At 42.2% G+C, this 18,906-nt stretch overlaps 2 protein-coding genes across 5 annotated transcripts in view; one reads left to right on the top strand and one right to left on the bottom strand.

Annotated features, from left to right (window-relative positions):
• Positions 1–18,906, bottom strand: part of uggt1 (UDP-glucose glycoprotein glucosyltransferase 1) — a 285,869-nt gene that overhangs the window by 236,691 nt on the left and 30,272 nt on the right. For 2 of the 3 annotated variants that reach the window (XM_080784683.1, XM_080784684.1), the window contains exons 32-40: positions 17,112–17,200; positions 16,750–16,854; positions 15,633–15,717; positions 15,045–15,227; positions 14,595–14,755; positions 14,323–14,437; positions 13,991–14,107; positions 13,470–13,635; positions 8,470–11,327 (exon numbers count right to left, since the gene is read on the bottom strand). In XM_080784683.1, coding sequence (XP_080640809.1) covers positions 11,308–11,327; positions 13,470–13,635; positions 13,991–14,107; positions 14,323–14,437; positions 14,595–14,755; positions 15,045–15,227; positions 15,633–15,717; positions 16,750–16,854; positions 17,112–17,200 — 1,041 coding nt within the window. In that variant the 3' untranslated portion in view covers positions 8,470–11,307. Of the gene's footprint in view, positions 1–8,469; positions 11,328–13,469; positions 13,636–13,990; positions 14,108–14,322; positions 14,438–14,594; positions 14,756–15,044; positions 15,228–15,632; positions 15,718–16,749; positions 16,855–17,111; positions 17,201–18,906 lie in introns of those variants that run through there. The other variant, XR_013965434.1, reaches the window with a different exon arrangement.
• Positions 322–7,392, top strand: LOC308329353 (transcription factor Sp3-like). 2 transcript variants are annotated; one of them, XM_080783613.1, is made up of 8 exons: positions 322–867; positions 1,640–1,870; positions 2,541–3,089; positions 3,278–3,472; positions 3,965–4,163; positions 4,365–4,551; positions 4,885–5,081; positions 5,623–7,392. In XM_080783613.1, the coding sequence occupies exons 1-8, from the start codon at positions 799–801 to the stop codon at positions 5,880–5,882; spliced, it is 1,887 nt and encodes a 628-aa protein (XP_080639739.1). In that variant the 5' UTR covers positions 322–798; the 3' UTR covers positions 5,883–7,392. The 2 variants fall into 2 exon arrangements, with proteins under 2 accessions (XP_080639739.1, XP_080639738.1); XM_080783612.1 differs by having other exon boundaries at positions 2,529–3,089.

Raw genomic sequence — 18,906 nt, 5'->3', positions numbered from 1 at the left:
CCAACCCAAACAAACATGGCTGTATGAAAATGTGTCCCGCGATATATTTAAACAAGTACAGAACTTTTTGGACCAGCACAGCTGGTTCCTTGTATTACTCTTGTGGCTTCACTGACTGCATTCCTTCTATGTTCTCGTCCAACAACAAACAGGAAGCGCTCATTTCTTAATAAAACGACTGACGTCTTGGTTGGCCATAGATGTCTCACTTATCCACGTAGCCAACCAATCGCTTTATAGAAGAAGGGCGGGACTTCCTGTAATGTGATGCAAATTTGACGGTCAAGCTTGTTAGTCCCACCTTTTTGTGTTTCCCGCACCGTCAATCAAAATAGAAAAAAAATCGACCCGAATTCACCGATCAACACTAGCCCGCCTTTGATAAAATAATCATGTTCGGAGTTTAGTTGATCAGATAATCTTCCGATTTACTACCGATCACGATATGACTGGTACGTAACATTTAGCGCATCGACGCGTACAACTAATCGGTGAGTTTGCGCTACCTATAGCAGAGCAACGCTACGTCTTTTAATCTTTTGCTGGAGCTCCAGCGATATGGTTAGCTAACCAGCTAGCTGGCTAGCCGCGGAGTTGACAAAGTAAACATTCAATCTGGGTCGACATCGCTTTGGAATAGTCGCTGCAAAGTTGAGTTTCGCGGTCAACTCCCTTCGGACTGCAGAGTGGGGATGCTTTGCGAGCTTTTCTGGGAGGCAAGAGTTGAAGATTACAGAGTTTTGCTCTAGTTTCCCCTCTCTGCTAGCGTCACAGCAGCAGCCACTGAAACAAGGAGAAATGGCGTCCGCGGACGTGGACAGCAGTCAAAGCGAGTTTCTGCAACACGGCGGCGGAGCGGAAACACAGGTATATCCCGACATTTTAGGTCGCCTTTCTCCGAGCCTATGACTGCTGGATGTTTTTGAGAGCATGAAGTTCACACGTTTTAAGGTTTTGATGCATGGGGTGAACGCCGTATACTTCCTGTGTTCCCCTCAATAACGGCCACCCACTTTACCCCTCTAAAACCCGCCCATAGTGGGTAGGACACTGGAGTCAGTCACTTGGGTCGGCGGCTTGCTGAAGAAGATAGCCCGTGTACCTTTGGACTGAGGGGATGCATGGGTCGTGTGGGTTTGTGTGGAATAACGTCGAATATAAAAACAGTAGTTCTACTACTGTAACACTCGTTCACCCATCCCCCACACACCTCTGGCGTTCCACCATTCCTAATGCAACATAGTCAAATCCTCTAAATCTGAGAATGTACTAAAATGATCAGGGAACCAAATTGACCAGTAAGGGTTGTACACTCAAGAGTTACAAATGGGCGAATTAAAACACTGAAGATGTTACAGAGCCCAATTTGGCTCTGCGTTGGTGGGGTTGGTAGTATGCTGTCTGTGCGTCGTTGTTTATAAGCCTATCAAAAAAGGTCTATGCTCATGCTATGTTGTTCCCATGATTTACATATACAGAACATCAATACTTTTATCTGATTCCCTTGGGTGACACACTCCCTTTGATCACATCCAGAGTTGAGTTGCTCCCCCAGCCCATCTCTGATTGATCACTCCTTCCTTGGGGAATGGGATGGTTATATCTATTCTCATATACTCTGTTCTATTTTCATTCCCAGACGACAGACATGTCCGCTATTCAGCTAACCGGTTCTGACCGATGGGAGGTGTTAACTCCTGTCTCAACTGGGAAGGAAGATCACGGTGTTGTTCACATACAAAATTCTGGAATTGTCACGTCCAATGGGCAGTATGTGCTTCCTCTTGGGGGTATTCACAACCAGCCCATCTACGTTACAGCCTCTGGGCATGAAGCCTCGGCCAATGGAGTGTCTGGCATTCAGTATCAGGTAAAGAAAAAGCGTGACGTACGTTTTCCCTTCAATGTCAATAGCGTTTCATCTTTTGATTAATTTACATCATATTTAGCGGAATTACCAGCTCTTATCATCATACATCATGTATCATCTCATACTGGCCAATCAGAATGCCTGTTGCCTAAGATTGGTTGTTTAATTTACGTCATATTTAGCGGAATTCTGACATAATTTCACCGTTCATTGTCAATGGCAAAATTGTGGGGACAAGATTTAGCCGACATTTGAACTGAATTCCCCTTTCATTGTCAATGTCAAATCTTGAGACGTATGGGGACAAAGCTGTTTAAAGAAGGGGCTAGCGTCCCTTAAAAAACAGATCACACTCGTGAACTTAAGGCACCCACCGTGGCTGTCACATGATGTCACGGGGGGCATTCATTCATTGCAGATTCACTGCCACTATATACATCACAAGATGTATTTATATTGGCCACATGACGTCTCGTCATCATTTAATGCCCTAAACAAACATTAAAAGTCCATATAGACTAGCTGCTATATGGCGTAATTTCAAAAGCCATGCATTGGAGGGGCACCCCTCAAAAACAGTAGAAGACCAATCTATATTGAACCTATAACACACGTCAGTCAGTCCACATTGACCAGAATCGTTGATCCATATCTCCAGGTTATCCCACAGATCCAACATGCCGATGGAACGCTTGCAGGGTTTTCAGCGCAGGGATTGGATGATGGCACGGGACACATCCATCTCATTGATGGTAGCCACGGCAACCTAGGTATCAGTGTTGCCACATCGTCGACCACAGACCTCCTGACGCAGGCGCAGTCGTGTGTCTCATTGAGCGGTGGATCAGCCTACACCAGCACGGTACCTGGGCTGCCTGGCAACATAACCTTCGTCCCTATAAACAGCGTGGATTTGGAGTCGTTAGGGTTGACGGGTGCTCAGTCAGTCCCCATAGCAACGGGTGTAACGGCTGATGGTCAGCTGATCATGAGCGGCCAATCGCTGGAGACTCAGGGGCAGGAAACCAGAGCCAAGACCCATGCTAGCGTTAACCAAGAGCTCTACGTGCCAACCACCACTTCCTCCTCCACTTCCTCTCATCTTCCTGAGACCATTGATGGCACTGGGGTTCTGACTCAAGCAACAGCTGTGTCTGCTGGTGTCTCTGACCCCTCCTCCACAAACTTCAACTCCCACAACCACATGCACCAAATACAGGTTAGAACAACTTCACTGTAATACAGCAACAGTTTTTCTAATTTGCATTTACATATTGTAAAGACTGCTCATGCTTTGCCTTTTTACCAGAGCACACTGTTGTGTATGCTGTTATTACTGACTTTGATATTCAATCAAAAGAAGGTTTGAGAGGCTGAGCTTGTTTTACTGTCCTACATTATTTGCAGGTGTCTACTTCAAATACACTCTCCCAACCCATCCTGCACATTTCCGGAGACGGTCAGACCCATTTATCTCAGGGACAGGACCTAACATCGGCTGGTCAGACTCTACAAAATGTGCAGCTGATCAACCCTGGAACCTTCCTCATCCAGGCACAGACAGTTTCTGCTACCGGGCAGATCCAATGGCAGACCTTCCAGGTACATTTAGTGTTCAGGGTTTTCGTGAACACATATTCATAGATCGCTACTTATTTCCCTTATGTTGCTTAAATTGTTTTTGTCCGTAGTGCATAATTGCATTACCTTGCTTATTGTAAGTCGCTCTGGATAATAACATCTGACAAATGCCTAAATTGTAGTGCATGTGAGGCAGATGCTTGTGCAATGCAATGTGTCACATTGACCCCAGTTACATATTGCTTTAAAATGTGCTCTGTATCTGGATATCTGATCTAGCTCTGGACTTCAGTGAGGCATGAGGCAGACCTGCTCCAGTGGTGGGCTGGCAGATCTGACCACATTCTCATTGCAATGTTTAGTTTACACTTTGCATTAATATGCATTTGTGCAATATGCACCCATACGACAGATTTAATTTCAATGCAAGGTGTAAATGGGGTAATTGTGAGGCAGATTTAATGCCATCTTTCTCACCAGTTTTACATATAAGGTCTTGTTTTGTTTCTCTAGGTTCAGGGTGTCCAGTCTCTCCAGGGTCTCCAGTTGCCCCAGGGCCAGGGCCAGCAGCTGACCTTAGCCCCGGTCCAGACACTCCCACTGGGCCAGGGAGGACAGGTCAGCCTGCCTAACCTCCAGACTGTCACTGTCAACTCAGTAACACAGACTGGGGTGCAGTACACACAGGGAGAGGATGCTAATAGTCCAGCGGGTAAGGGACATTCATACATCCCCTCCCTGTATTTTTCATTGCTGCCATGTAAAAACCTTGCAGCAACTTTTAAATGATTTTACTTTAAGATTTATTCAATTCATGGAATGGAAATTAAATTGATGCCTTTATCCTTACATGCCCACTGCAAGAAGTTACAAATCATAGATGCTTATTTAAAAATGTCTCCTCCTTCCTCAGATATCCATATAAAAGAGGAGCCAGACTCGGAGGAGTGGCACTTAACTGACTCCACCCTGAACACCAGTGACCTGTCAAACCTGCGTGTCCAGATGGGAGATGAGGACATGGACGGACAGATGGGGGAGGGCAAGAGGCTTCGGAGGGTGGCCTGTACCTGCCCCAACTGTAAAGAGTCGGGAGGAAGGTGGGTCCCACAAACTGTATATAAAAAAAGAAAAATACACATTCAAATATCTACATGCACAAAACTTTGATTTCATGCACTATTTTGTACCTGTGAATACACACATTTACAATGTCACCACATTTTTCCAGACATGTCTTTTAAAAGGTACTACATCCTGCTTATTTAATGAATAATTATATTCACAAAGAAGAGAATGAATTGTCTTATATCCTGTTCACCATTACGGACAGTTAAAAGCAATTTATGGATGTGTGGGTTTGTTTAAAAGTGTGATAAAAGCTAGACATATTTCCAATGGTGATCTACCTTCTCAAACCCTTGTTCTCACAGGGGGTCAGGCATGGGCAAGAAGAAGCAGCATATTTGTCACATTCCCGGCTGTGCGAAGGTGTATGGGAAAACGTCCCACCTGCGAGCCCACCTGCGCTGGCACAGTGGCGAGAGACCCTTCGTCTGCAACTGGATGTTCTGTGGAAAGAGGTTCACCAGAAGCGATGAGCTCCAGAGACACAGAAGAACACATACAGGTGAGAGTAACATGCAAACTGTTAAGTCGCCGTTACCACTAGAAGCACCTACACCAAACACGCATTCAAAACATATTTTCTTTTGTCAGCACATCTCCGGTCTAACAGACAGACCTATCCACAGAAATAAGTCTCACAATTTATTACCTTTTTAATAGAGGGTATGCGCATGACATCATCATCATACCCGGAAGTTATGCGGGAACGCACACTGAGTGGCATAATACTACTTTCTTAGCCTTGATAGCCCATACATCCAAACGGAAAAGTCCTATCTGATTGCATTAAACGACTCGATTTGCCGCTCACTTTGTTATTTTACTTAGGCCATCTTGTAAAGTAGGGACTTGACTGTCTGTGATGATACTGGTAGGTGAATAATTGCACCATCTGGTGGCACAAGGGGAAATTCTTTCTTGACTGGGAGATCATGACTTACAGGGATAGCATACATGGAACACTTTTATTTGACATGGGTGTTGTGTTGTTAGGCAGCTATGACTTGAATGTGTATGTAAAATTATTCATATTTTCCTGACAGGGGAGAAGAAATTTGTGTGTACAGAGTGCTCAAAGAGGTTTATGCGGAGCGACCACCTGGCCAAACACATTAAGACTCACCAGAACAAAAAAGGGGGAGTTGCCGTCTCCTCGTCTCCGAATCCCGGCGAAGCCATCATCACTGCTGACGGAAGCGCACTCATCCTTCAAACCACTACTCACGACCTCGTAGCCAATCAGGAGATTCCTTTGCAGTTGGTCACCGTGGCGCCCGGTGAGGTCAATGTCATCATGGAATAAGATGGGGGTGTGTGGTCTACGCATATTAGGAACTGGCCTATCACAGGGACCTCGGGCTTCCCCCCCCCCCCCCCCTTTTTTTTAAAACATATGAATATATACGTAAATATATATGACAAATATATATATTTTAAGTAAGAGTTATCACAAATTTATGTTCGTTTTGCAGTCTTTTTATAAGCGGGCAAAAAAAAGTGAAATGTGGTTGCTATGTACACACGCGCAAACATACACATACGCACACACACACTCAAATGCAACACAAATACTCAACACAATGAAATGCCTTATTTTGTATCATACTCTTGTATAAAATGCTGGAGGTGCATGTGTTTTTTAAGCTTTGTGGATGATGTAACTGTAATGGGGAAAGTGTTTGTCAAATGATGAATGTGGTGTGGGTTTTAGGAAGAGGAATGAGTACCTCTCCAGAATGATCAGTTGACTTTTTAATCATTCACTCTGGAGAGCTGGGCTCCTCGTGTACGAAGCAGGCGTGAAAGCAGTGGTTTTGACACACCCTACATACGAAGCAGCATGGCATCTACATCTGGACTGTAGCACTGATGGCTGGCATGAAATTCCTGCTCCTCAAAACATGCAATAACTTACATAATCACTTATTTTCCACAATACAGTCCTGTTTGTTTTCATGCCATGCTGCTTCAGTTAGATTATGTTGTCTGAAGGTCAGAATAGGATGACGGTGACAAAGTTTGAATTTATCTTAGGGGCGGTCTTGTCACTTCCTGGGATTTGGAAAAATGCAAATAGCTCTGAAAAGGGGCGACTTCTTCCAAGTACATTGCTCTTCTCAGCGGAATGTCTGGTTATCGGTCCTGATGAGCACACATGGTTCGCTGTGCTCACCTTAAGTCAGAGGTGTCTTCATTTTAAATGCTTTTTCTTCACCCCGTTTTCCATTCATACTTTGTTGTAAATTCACGTTATATTCAGTTGTGCGTTTCACACTTGTCTGGGTTTTTGTAAAAACAGCCTTGGTTGGTAACCGTAGAAAATGATGGTTACACGCACCGATCGAGACCTTCAACTTCGTATGGTGGCAGGGGAGTGGAAAAAACAAAGATGCACCCAAATGCAAAATGCTGCCGTATGATTCAGTGAGAAATATATGCAACAAATTGTCAGCTCATGGACAATTAAATTTGTGGACTTGTGGAACATTCCAATTGGACACGGTGTGACATGGGATTTACAATTATTTTTCCAAAAGCCATTCTGTGTGATTCTGGTGACTTGTCACCGAGTCAGGAAACAATCATGCCATTTCTTTTCCCCCTCAGTTTTGTCCATGTTCGTAGCATCCATTTACATGTATATTCTCTTTATTTTTCACATTGTTTATAGAAGCCATTATTTAGTTAACGGAATCTGTTGTATCAAAACCTTATTTTAACTTTTTTTTTTTTAAAGAATGTGTAAAATTTGAATGTTACTTTTTGTAAAACCTTTTTTCAAATGGATCACAATAAAAGTCTGAAACCTTCCAGTAATAAGTTAATGTGTTGATGCGTTATAAACCCACACCGCTCAACAGCTTTATTCCCCTCAGGAAACTAAGAACTGTATTTTGAAAACTAAGCAATACTGCGACTTTACATATTTTCAATTACTTGCATGAGGGGAGTTAGTTGCTTTAGCAGTTTGAGGGTCCAATGGAGTTAAGAGTTTTTGTCCAAAGCGGGTTTTTTATACGATCTGTATACAGAAAACACGTGGCCCATTAAGACAGGGATACTCAAATAGATTTACCTGTGGGCCACATTACAAAAATGGCAATGGGCCAGTAGATAAAATTACGACATTAATGATACTTGATAACTTCTCTCTTTCAATTGCTTTATTTTCAATTTTTATTTAATTTCCGCAATTTCCATTTCCGCAATTTCCTCAATTTCCATTTCCGCAATTTCCGCAATTACCATTTCCGCAATTTCCATTTCCGCATTTCCAGAATTTCCATTTCCGCAATTTCCGCAATTGCCATTTCCATTTCCAACTATTAATGGCAGCTGGGTTTCATCATTCAAATAAAATAGAATTCTGTCCGTTTAGCTATAAAATGTCGTCAGGGAATAGGGATACACAGTATATGTCTTTCATTTGCATTGCATCTCCCCCCCCCCCCAAGCTTTTATTTTCGTTCGAGTAATAGTACAACTCTAATAGTATTACTTATAATAATGTAATTAAAGATAACTTCATTCAGATTTATTTATTTTTATTTCATTTTCCAGATTTTTTTTTTAGATTTTCATTGGTGGGCCAGTCATAATGGTCCCGCGGGCCTGATGTGGCCCGCGGGCCTGAGGTTGAGTATCACTGCATTAAGACCTCAGGCCGATTCTACAAATGTGTAGATTAGATTAGATTAAAAAAAATAGGTGTACAAGCCAAGGTCACAGCACGGCACCAAGTGATTTGCTTGTAAATCTTTTTTTTTAAGTTTAAAACGTTTTTAAAATGACATACAGTTCCTGGTTTTAATGGGTTAAGACAAATGCTACTGCACTAGCGAAGGCTTTACATACACTCAAAAGGAGACAATTTCTGCTAAGACCACACATTGAATATTGAGAATTTTATTTAAAAAAAATGGATTGCCAACAGTTAACAGTACAGTTAGTCAGAACCAAAAGGTGATTTAGCTGCTGAGTTATGATGGGTCCTTGACTCCTTGGCTATAGTGACTCTGATGTAACAGTTAAAGCAGATCCCCATCTGCCATAACATACTAGATCTGAGCTACTGAGTCTTAAAAATCTGATGTTTCCAGTGTAAATACAGCCTCTTTAAATCACATTAACTCAGCAGAGAATGGGTGGGTTGACGCTACATTAGCTTCCCTCAGCTTAGCATGTAAAATAAAATTGCACTTCATGTTCTAATAATGGAGAAGACATTCCCAGGAACAATGAAGGAAAGCATGTTGGTGACAACTAGAAGGTCACAGGTTTGATCATCACTGTTAGACAATCTGTGTGTATGTAGGAATAGAAACAAACACATTTATTTTACAGTGTGTGACTGCAATACGGTCTTAGAAATAATATTTTGGCAGTCCATCTACTTCCTTGAAGCCATTAAAGGGACACTTCACCCTTTTTGCAAAAAGATATATGTTAATGACGTTTAGGAGCTTTAGAACACTTTCCTGGGGGTCTTTATGTGTGTAATATGTGGTTTTAGATATTTTAGATTGTAGCAGTGAGCCTGTTGTCTCTGATGTCATGGACACTGGGCTCACTTCCTTCCTGGACTACATGTTGTCTCAGTAAGACAGCTCTCCCCCCTATCCACAAGGAGGAGCAGTGCACCAAAGAATTATGGGAATTGTAGTCCAGGAAGGTAGTGAGACCAGTGTCCATGACATCAGAGACAACAGGCTCACTGCTACAATCTAAAATATCTAAAACCACATATTACACACATAAATACCCCTAGGAAAGTAATCTAAAGCTTCTAAACATCATTAACATATATTTTTGTCCCTTTAACCTGCTGCTGGATTAACTTCCTCTGGACGGGATTCAGAAGCCCTCATCAAATCTGATCAATGTTATCACAGTCCACCATAAAGACTTGAGATTAATTTAAAGACAAGACATTTGTTTGGAATAGGGAGAAAACAACATTCTGGGTCCATTTCCTCCATACACCAATTACTGCAGTACAAAGGAAGCCAATGAACAAACTATTTGGTGTGTCAGCAGATTTGAATAGTAAAAATGTTCACCACAGTAACTAAAATACAAAATTAGACCAACTATTAACACATTTCCTAAAATTAAATCCACAGAATTGTCCAAAAGAAAAACTACTGATATTTTGATAATAACTATAGCCTTTCCCTTTCACCTCAAATGTGCTTGATCCAATTTACATACAAACTGGCCTTTCTTCTGCCATGAGAACTTCAGTCAGCTTGCTGTCTGTCTGCATCTGGGCAGGTCTAGCCACTATAGCCTGAAACATCTTTCCCTGAGTTTTACTTTCCACAGGAAACTGGGGTTGGGGATGCAATCAAGACTGCGCGTTTTTTATTTAAACAAAGCACAGTTAAAAAACAAGTTCATGAGCCCATTTGTGGTGTCGGTGATGTATAAACAGAGCTCTTAAGCATTTTTCTGTATCCAGGGTCCTTGACATACATCATTTCTTGGTTGGATCTGATTTCAGACTTTTTATTATTTTGATAAGATGGATGTTGATTGTTAGATTGCCCATCTAACTATACTCTTCAGACACTTTAGTAATAACCAAACCTTGTAGGACCTGGATGTTATCAAATAATTTGGGCTCTTTTCCAACTACCTATAGGGACCTTGCTCAAACTTATACAAGACTAAACAGGCCTAAATCATCACAACATTCCCAGTGAAATGAACACCAGTCACCTGCCAAATTCTGGTAATTTTTGGCTCTGGCTGAAACATTTCCCAAATGCTAGCAGCCACTTTGGCACTTAAACAACAATTATTTTGGAAGGTGTTGTTCTATTAGAGAAATCAAATTGGCTGGGATAATAGTGGAAGCAGCCAGTGCGTGTTTTGGATACAATGTGGACTACAAATTTAGTTTCCTGTCCAGATCAGAGTTGATCCAACTGTGATAACCTCTAGCTAGCCTAGCTCCATTTTCTCTCAGTTAAAATTCTGATTATATTTCAATATAACCCAATGGAATTGGACTGAACTGGCCTCAGCTGTTCTATCTAGACAGATGGTTTGTCAGGCGATTAAGTTAATGAGTAGTTATGGTCATGGGTAATGATCACATTGGAACGGTTCCTCTTTGTGCTTACAGATGCAGCCAAAGTCGGGATATTCAATCAGTGCAAAATGTACACAGGCCAAATGTAAAACAGGGAGGGGAAAAAAGTGATTTGAGAAGAAAGAATCCATATTCAAGGTTGTTATGCAAAGTACGCACACGCACGCACACACACCACCAGAACACAGGAATTTACATCTACCATGTTAAAGGTTTCTGGGGGAGGAGGGTCTGGGGGTGCATTGAATCATAATGAATGTTTATTATTAAAGATGGGTCAGTCATCAAATCAATTTCTGTAGGCCTATGTTTTGCGTTTGGCTGAAACTGTACCCATCATTTTCCAAATTCACCAGAACACAGGAAATTACATTTACTGTTATTTCTGGGGGAGGACCCCCGCTTGGGGTGTCCCCCCAAGAAAATCTCCTGGATCTCCCCCCCCCCCCCCAAACACACACACACACACACACACACACACACACACACTATATAAAGAAAACAACAAGAAAATAAATCCAACCATTTGTGGTCTGTGTGCCAGGAGTCAGCCGTTCCATAGGAGGAGAGGTGTCAGACTCTTTAAACAGAGTCTAATTCACTGCCTTGTCACAGTCTCTCCAATGGACACTCATAACTCTATGTGAACATCTGGGAGACAGAGAAAGAAAGACGGAGAAAATGTGCTTCAATAACAGATGCTCACAAATCACGATGGATACTTACAGAACTAACTGGACCGGGTCAAAACCCAGTAAATGGCAGGATCTCGTCAGGGCAATGTGTGCGATAGATTGTGGGCAATTTGTTATAGGGATAGTCAGTGGCAGTGTATAATGCAAATTCCTGGAATGTTTATCTGTGATTTCCTAGCGAAATATTGATATATATATATATATATACACTGCAATATATTATGATAGTAATCATTGCTATAGACAGTGTTTGTTCAGTAACATACATTTAATAAACAGACAGGTCGGTTGCAGTATTTCAGCCAGTCAGGACAGTGCCCATGTAGCAGCTTCAATTTGATAGAGTTCCAGCTCCTATTTTGTCTGCTCATTTCTTTGCATCATCGCTTCCAACTGTTTAGCCTGTATCCTGTGAGAAGTCTCTGCCCTGATTGGATCAAATTGGTAATTATCTTGGCCTGAAAATACATGTTCTGTTTACTAAAGAGCTGGAGAGACGGGGAGACTATAGCAATAAGTGCTATCAGAATATAGAGCTATTTAATACTTACATTATTTTAACCAGTAAGGCGCCCTGAGGGCGAGAAGCGACCTCACCCTAAAGGGCAAGGTCACGTGCACGCAGATGGCAGACTGCTGGGCGAGTGCTAGTGCTTTGGCATGGGGGTCAGATCAACATATGGGATGAATTCTGTACTGTCAAAATAAGATAATACAGCGCACAAGCCGCACATCCTCCGGTCTTGGTGCTGAGCCAAACTGTTAAACTAACAGATATCATAAACAAAAGCAAGGGCTCGCAACTTTGTAATGCTCCAGGTAAATGTATTCACAATCACAACGGGCAGACCCGTATCGGTCTTTCTCTAGTATCATACTTGAGAAAGACCGATACTTCATCTGGGGTGCTTTAACTCTCATGCCTCTCAGCACATCTTGTCGTGTGGAAAACTGTTACGTTTCACTTCAAAACATTTCCAGGCAAAAATAGCCGATCTACAAAACCACAACAGTCTATCCGGAAAAGGTTTCATATGGACTACTAGATTTCGTGACCCAACAGTAGAATTTAGAAAATAGGTTGTCAATTGTCTTGTCCACCATTGCTGCTGGTTGGTGCGAAAGTTCAGTCTGTCAATTGAGCATGATGTTTTGTTTTGTTTTCATTCTTGATTACTCCCATCATCAGTTGCGGTCTGCCTCTGTCTGTCTTTTCTGAACCTCTCTGCCTAATGAGGTCTCCTGACTGCAAACCTTAAGTGTGCCAGTTGACATTTCACCTGAATGCATAAAAGGTAGTGCATTTTTAGAAGACTGGCCTGTCCTTGAGACTTGTTCATCAGTGTTTGTGAACATGAGTATGTTAATGAAACACAATTATCGTGTTCTTCAAATCGACTGACGCAACGGCATCTCATTGAAATAAATCACTGGTGTATTCATTCACAAGACAAACATACCGGTTATCTAATCAAGTTTTTATTTATTTAAACTTTGAAGATTTCCCCGGCAAAAAATGTGTTAAATAAGGCGTTGGGGCATGCAGTCCAGTGCCCAATGGGGCATCTACCTATGGTTAGTTATACCATACAGCGATTGTATAGTTTGCCATTAGGCCAATGATGTAACTTCAGTTAATCAAACACATGCGAGTGTATTAGGCGGTCCAAAAACAGGTCTAGCCAAAAATAATGTAAGAGCTGAATCGTCGAATGTGAATAGTTTCTTTAAGAACTTTTAAGATTAACAATGGGACAAAAATGTAAAAAGAACCACCGCTCATCCGCTGAAAAAAGCTTAAGGTGCTAGAGCCTGGAGTCATAAAGGGAAAATGAGAAAAATAAAGGGAAGCTCCGCACACTCAGATCTGCACACAATCAATGTATTTATTTTGCAAGCTTTCGGTCTAGTATTGTATTGAATATATGTTCATCACTTGATTGGATGAATGATCACACCTGTGTCAAACATTTCAATTAGAATGATAGCTCATGGGAGTTGTAGTTCTCAGTGAACTCAGTGTTAGCTGGATTCAGCCTACAGCCGAATGAGGAAGAGAGAGGTCTCTCTCTCATGTATGTGTGTGCCGATTAAATACCTGTATCTTCTGCTTCTTCTAGCTTCTGTGCTGTGTGATTGTTGTCTGCTGCTCTCTGCTGCACTTTGGTCTGCAGACGTTTAACCTCCTGGTCGTAGTCTGTCCACTCTGCTACGATTCTCACAGCAGCGTGCAGCTTGGGTTCCTTGGTCATGGGGTTGTTACACTGGAGAAGAAAACAAGTTAGTCAAGAGAGCGGAAGGAAGCAGTGGACCAAATCGACCATAAGCAGTATCTGAAAGTATCTTAAATGCAATCGGAGATTTCGCCTATGATACATCTAGGGACATTGAAATCTGTGGTTGCTAGCAAGACGGCCGCTAACAAAATGACACCTACTGCTTTGAAAATGAACAATGTCACCATCAGACCACCCTAAATACTACTTGTTTTTTGCAATGTAGGTATTTTTTCTTTCTTTTTTTGTTTTACAAAGCAAGTTGAGCTAAGCATTTAGTAACTTGTTGTGAGCCTTTTCTAGTCGCATCCTTGATGTTCACTAACTGATAACAGGCTCCTACCAGGTCTATGGTCTTGGCCTTCTTCTTGGAGCTGTCGTCACACCAAGTCTCACACCACAACCACTCCTGGGGCAGGGACTTGATGGGTACCTGGTGGATCATGTTGTTGGGAAGATCCTGCACAGAGGCAAAGAATAAGTACATCATTCACTTTTATCTATATAGTTCCTTTCAAATGAGTAAGTTCAGTAAGTTAAACATTTACGATTATAAAACACCACCAAAAAGACTGAGGGGGAAGGTACTTTAACGAATGAGAGGAGACAGATGGAGGAAATGCTTTTACAAAGTTTAGTTCATGCATATCCTGAGATGTCTACACAGATGCACACCTGATCAAGGTTAGACAAGCTGTTGGGGTCCTGGCTGAGTCCCTGGTACTGTCCTCTCAGACGGTCCCCTGCAGCTATCTTGCGGAACTTCTTCAGGTCCACAACATACAAGGCACTGGGCAGGGGAGGTGGGGTATGAAAAATGTATGAAGGGAGGTCAGCACTCAGCAGACATGACTTTATTCTTCACCTCTCAAAACATATTCCACTAATTCAAGTCATACATTCCTCCAGTTTAAAGCAGAAGCCTAGTCACCAGAGTGTATGCATACCTGATGTGGTACTTGCGTCCAGCGAGATGGCTGGACCAGTAGCCAGATTTCCAGAAGCGATAGCCGTCCATCTCTCTCCTGCTCTCACAGAAGGGAGTGTATCCATAAGGAGCGCCCTCAAGGTCAAAGTCACGAAGCTCCTTGAGATCGGTGCGCACGATCTGCAGCAGAGGAGGAAGATGAATGAGTGCAGGGGTTAGATAACAGTTAAATAACAGAGAATGTTCTAAGGAAATCTCAGGTAAGTTAGGATTCAGAACATGTGTGCTCAACTCACAATTGTTTATAGAAGCAAGTGTTTCCTTGTGTAAATAAACCTAGCAGTAGACTAAAGCCCTATTTGCAGGTAATTATCCTGTGACGGATATGGCTTGAGATACACTTTTTGTGTACAAAAAAAGATGAACAGGAAGTTGTCTTAGACACGGTTGTGTGTGTGCGCATGTTAACCTGGTCAGCGTCCACAAACAGGAACTTGTCGACAGCGAGGGGGAAGAGCACGTCCAGGAAGAGGATTTTGTAACCCCAAATGATCCTCTGTTTCTCTGTCTGCTGGTGGAGCCAGCGGGGCCATTTATACTGGACCAGTTCATACTGGAAACCATACTCCTCTGCCATGTGGGGAATGAACTCCTGCACACACAAACACACACATGGCTATGACTGTATGTAAATACACACGTCACATACACATCTGTGCAATTCTGTCACAAGTGAAAATAGCAGATACACAAGCTCATAATATGTCCTACTCCTATTGCAATGTGTTAGTACAATACATTTTGCAGAGATTTGGCTTAGATGAAATAAGTGGGGCCAAGGATAGACAATGAAGGTGTAAAGTATGTGAAAGATGAATACATGAATAAAACCAGAAAGAGTTTAAGTTTTCTATAAAACCTAGTTGAAAAACCCACAAGTCTCCTGCCGATATCATACACCAGTTAGTTTTAAGCATGTTTGAAAATCACACACAAACACAGCGAAACCTTTTCGCTGTGTTTGAAACCTTTTTCGTTTACTTCTCCACCACCCTACCTTGAAGGTTGGCGACAGGTAGTTCTTGAGGAACCAGAACTTGACCGGGGTTTTGGTATTCTTTATAACAGAGAGCATCATGATCCTGAGAGGTAAAACCAAGAGAGACACGGATGTGAGAACAGGAGGATGGCAGTATCAACGAAGAAGCATCACTACTCAGCCATCAAGTGATTTTTCTGGGTTTACTTCTTTCTGGGATTTTGTGTGTGTGTGTGTGTAGTGCATAATTATTTTTTATATTGCTCGCCACGACCGGATTGTTGACCTAGTGTCTGATGCAGTTCGAAAGTATGTGCCATCTAGTGCAGTGCAGCAATGTATAAACATTCAAGAGTGTTACCAGATTGGATTAGCTGTGCATGTGATGTCTTTGCTAACATCCCAAATACACCTGATGTTGTCTTTGTTGACACCAGTCACAAGGAGGTCCTGATTCTGGAGGTGGGCTGTGTCTTTGATTTGTACATTCCAGGCATTCCAAGATAAACATTCTAAGTATCAACCATTACTTGGAAGTATAACAAACCTGGGGTATCGCTGTAGATTTGCCATACTGATATTCGGAAGCCTGGGCCATGTGCATAAACTGACCATGAGTGGCCTAAGAATAGCTGGCATGACAAAGAGCAAAGCCAAACAACTTGCCAAATACTGTTCTGTTTCGGCTGTTATAGGCAGTTTGTGTGGAGGAGGAGGTGCCATGTGTATCCTTAAGTGAACATGAACTGTCAACCCCGTTATATTTGTTTCCTTGTAAAATGAATTGTAATTTGTGGATTCAAATAAAGAAATCGAAGTGTGTGTGTGTGTGTGTGTGTGTGTGTGTGTGTGTGTGTGTGTGTGTGTGTGCGCGCACGTGTGTGCGCACGTGTGTGTGTGGGTGTGTGTGTGTGTGTGTGTGTGTGTGTGCACGCGCGCGCGCAGGGTAGAAGAAATGGTTACTTCAAAATGCTACATAACATAATTATACAAACTTCAAATCCCAACTCGGAGGGGCAAATGCACATAAAGGGATTGCGTGGCTTTTGCTCCAATGCACCGGTGCCATTTCCACACGTTTAAATGAGGTAATAGGCGCGCGCATGTGTGTGTTGTGGGTGGGGACACAACTCACCTTAGGAACCTCTCATACAGATGGCCCGAGGCTAATGAAAATATATTTATGACATCATCTTTTTCTTGTTTAGGTTCCTCTGTCTTTGTTCCACCCGAGAACCCTCTGACAGAGAAAGAGATTAGGAGACCGTGATTGATAAAATGACTTAGAAAAGAGAAAGTCACTCAGAATGGCAACATCATGCAACATTTCACAAAATAGATTTAATACAAATATTACAAACATATCCTCGACAATCTGCCTTTGATGTGAAATAAATTCATTCAACACTGAAATCGTATTAGTGAAAAGATTTGAACAGAAAAGGAAAAGGTCATGGAAAAGGTCATATTTACCAAAAGAGCACGTCAATATCTTACCTGGTCAGAGATTCCCAGAAGCCAGAGTCGTTCTCCTGGGTGCTGTCGCTCAGCAGCTCCTCATTAAACTTGTCTGGCTTCTTCTGGACCTGAGCACACACCATTTAAAAATGAGTTAAGCTAACTTATACTTTATTTTTCCCATTGGGAAATTCATCCAAACATTTCATTCTATTCTACGTCCGAGCATAGATATGGTAAGGCCTCACCCGCCTCTGATTGGCCTACCGACACTTCCCGTCTTGACCCCACAGTCTCACCAGACTGTCCTCCGAGACGCTAGGTTACTCCATGGTGGGAAATAAAAATAAGTGCAAGAGAATGGCAGCTTGGCACATGACTAAAATTGTACGTTTTATTTTTGTAGAAGAGGCAAAAACAAAATACATTCTCTATTTCTCTTGTATTATATATCGTACTTTATATTTATTTATTTCCCACCACGGAGTAACCTCGTGCAGCAGACTATCCATGCAGCATATATTCTCCACCTCGGAGGAAACTCTGGTAAGGCCGGCAGTGTCGGTAGGCCAATCAAAGGCAGGCGGGGCGTTACCATGTCTATGCTCGGACATAGAATAGATATACGCCATTTCAACTATTTGGAGGAGTGCCCAGGGAAGCAGCTCCATCTCTATAGTATGTCCCTAACATGAACGTGTGGGACAAAGCCAGAGCACCCAGAGCAACACATTGTGAACAGGAAAAGAACATTCAAACACCACACAGAAAGGCCCCTGTCAGGGTGAGGGGACCTTGTTGTTCTGTGTGGCAATAGTGCTAACCACTGAGTCACTGTGAAACATGAACTAATCAACAAGGGACTGTAAAGTAATGTTTACACAATACACATTAAATACCGTTTCATTGCTGGGAAATAAAATAACAAACTGCTGGCATTGGCAGAGGGAGAGTCGTTCTCACATGCCCTCGTGTGCCAGCATGTGGGTGTTCGCCATGGAGCAATTTCATATCTGCTCCCACAGTGCATACATCCTTAGGACACCCTACTTCCGGGTATTCATCAAGTCACTGAGGTGTCTAGAAGTATACAAGACTAGGCATTTGGGAATGCTAAAATATCTAATTATAGGGAGAAACAGACTGTGTATGGTAGCATTGCTGTGCTTTATGGGCTGTCACACAGCTGTCTCTCTCGTCGAGGATAAACGATGCTTCTACAGCCTCTGCCTTCATCTCTATTTTAAAGTGCAGACAATCATCCAGTTTAACGCAACCAAGCTGCGGTGGATGCCCTGCAGTGCGCCAAATAACACAATGTCGTACGGTGACAAATGCTAAAACATATTTTGGGGTATTGAGTTATCAAAAGTGAAAGCATTCTGACAGCAATGTATGTTTGCTAAGCAAGTGTTTGAAGGGGAATGAAACAGATCTGCGTTTGGAGTAGATTGAAGGGAACTATTTGGACTTGGTGAATTGCAGGTGTCTGACGGACTTGTACAAATAGAAGTTAGTGACAGAATTATGCCCACGATCTCTGTGATTCATACAGTACGTAAATTTACCCGATACTAAAATCTGATATTTTATTTAAAAAAATTCTATGAATCTGTGACTCGACACCCATACCGTTATAAAACGATAATAAAAAGAGTTAGTGACAGCGTATCTTGTCTGACACAATACTCAGAGCTTCAAACGCAATTTGATGCAAAGTGACTTAAGTTGCCTCGAATTGCAAACCTAACATTTCTATGAGCACACACAATTTCATTACATTACGTATTTGAGACTAATATCCATCTCTAGACAAGCAATGTCATGACGTTAC

Source organism: Protomyctophum bolini (assembly GCF_963924005.1).
Source record: "Protomyctophum bolini genome assembly, chromosome: 15".
NCBI classification, from domain to species: domain Eukaryota; kingdom Metazoa; phylum Chordata; class Actinopteri; order Myctophiformes; family Myctophidae; genus Protomyctophum; species Protomyctophum bolini.
The sequence above is the reverse complement of the archived record's forward strand: the minus strand, read 5'-3'. Positions and strand labels throughout refer to the sequence as shown.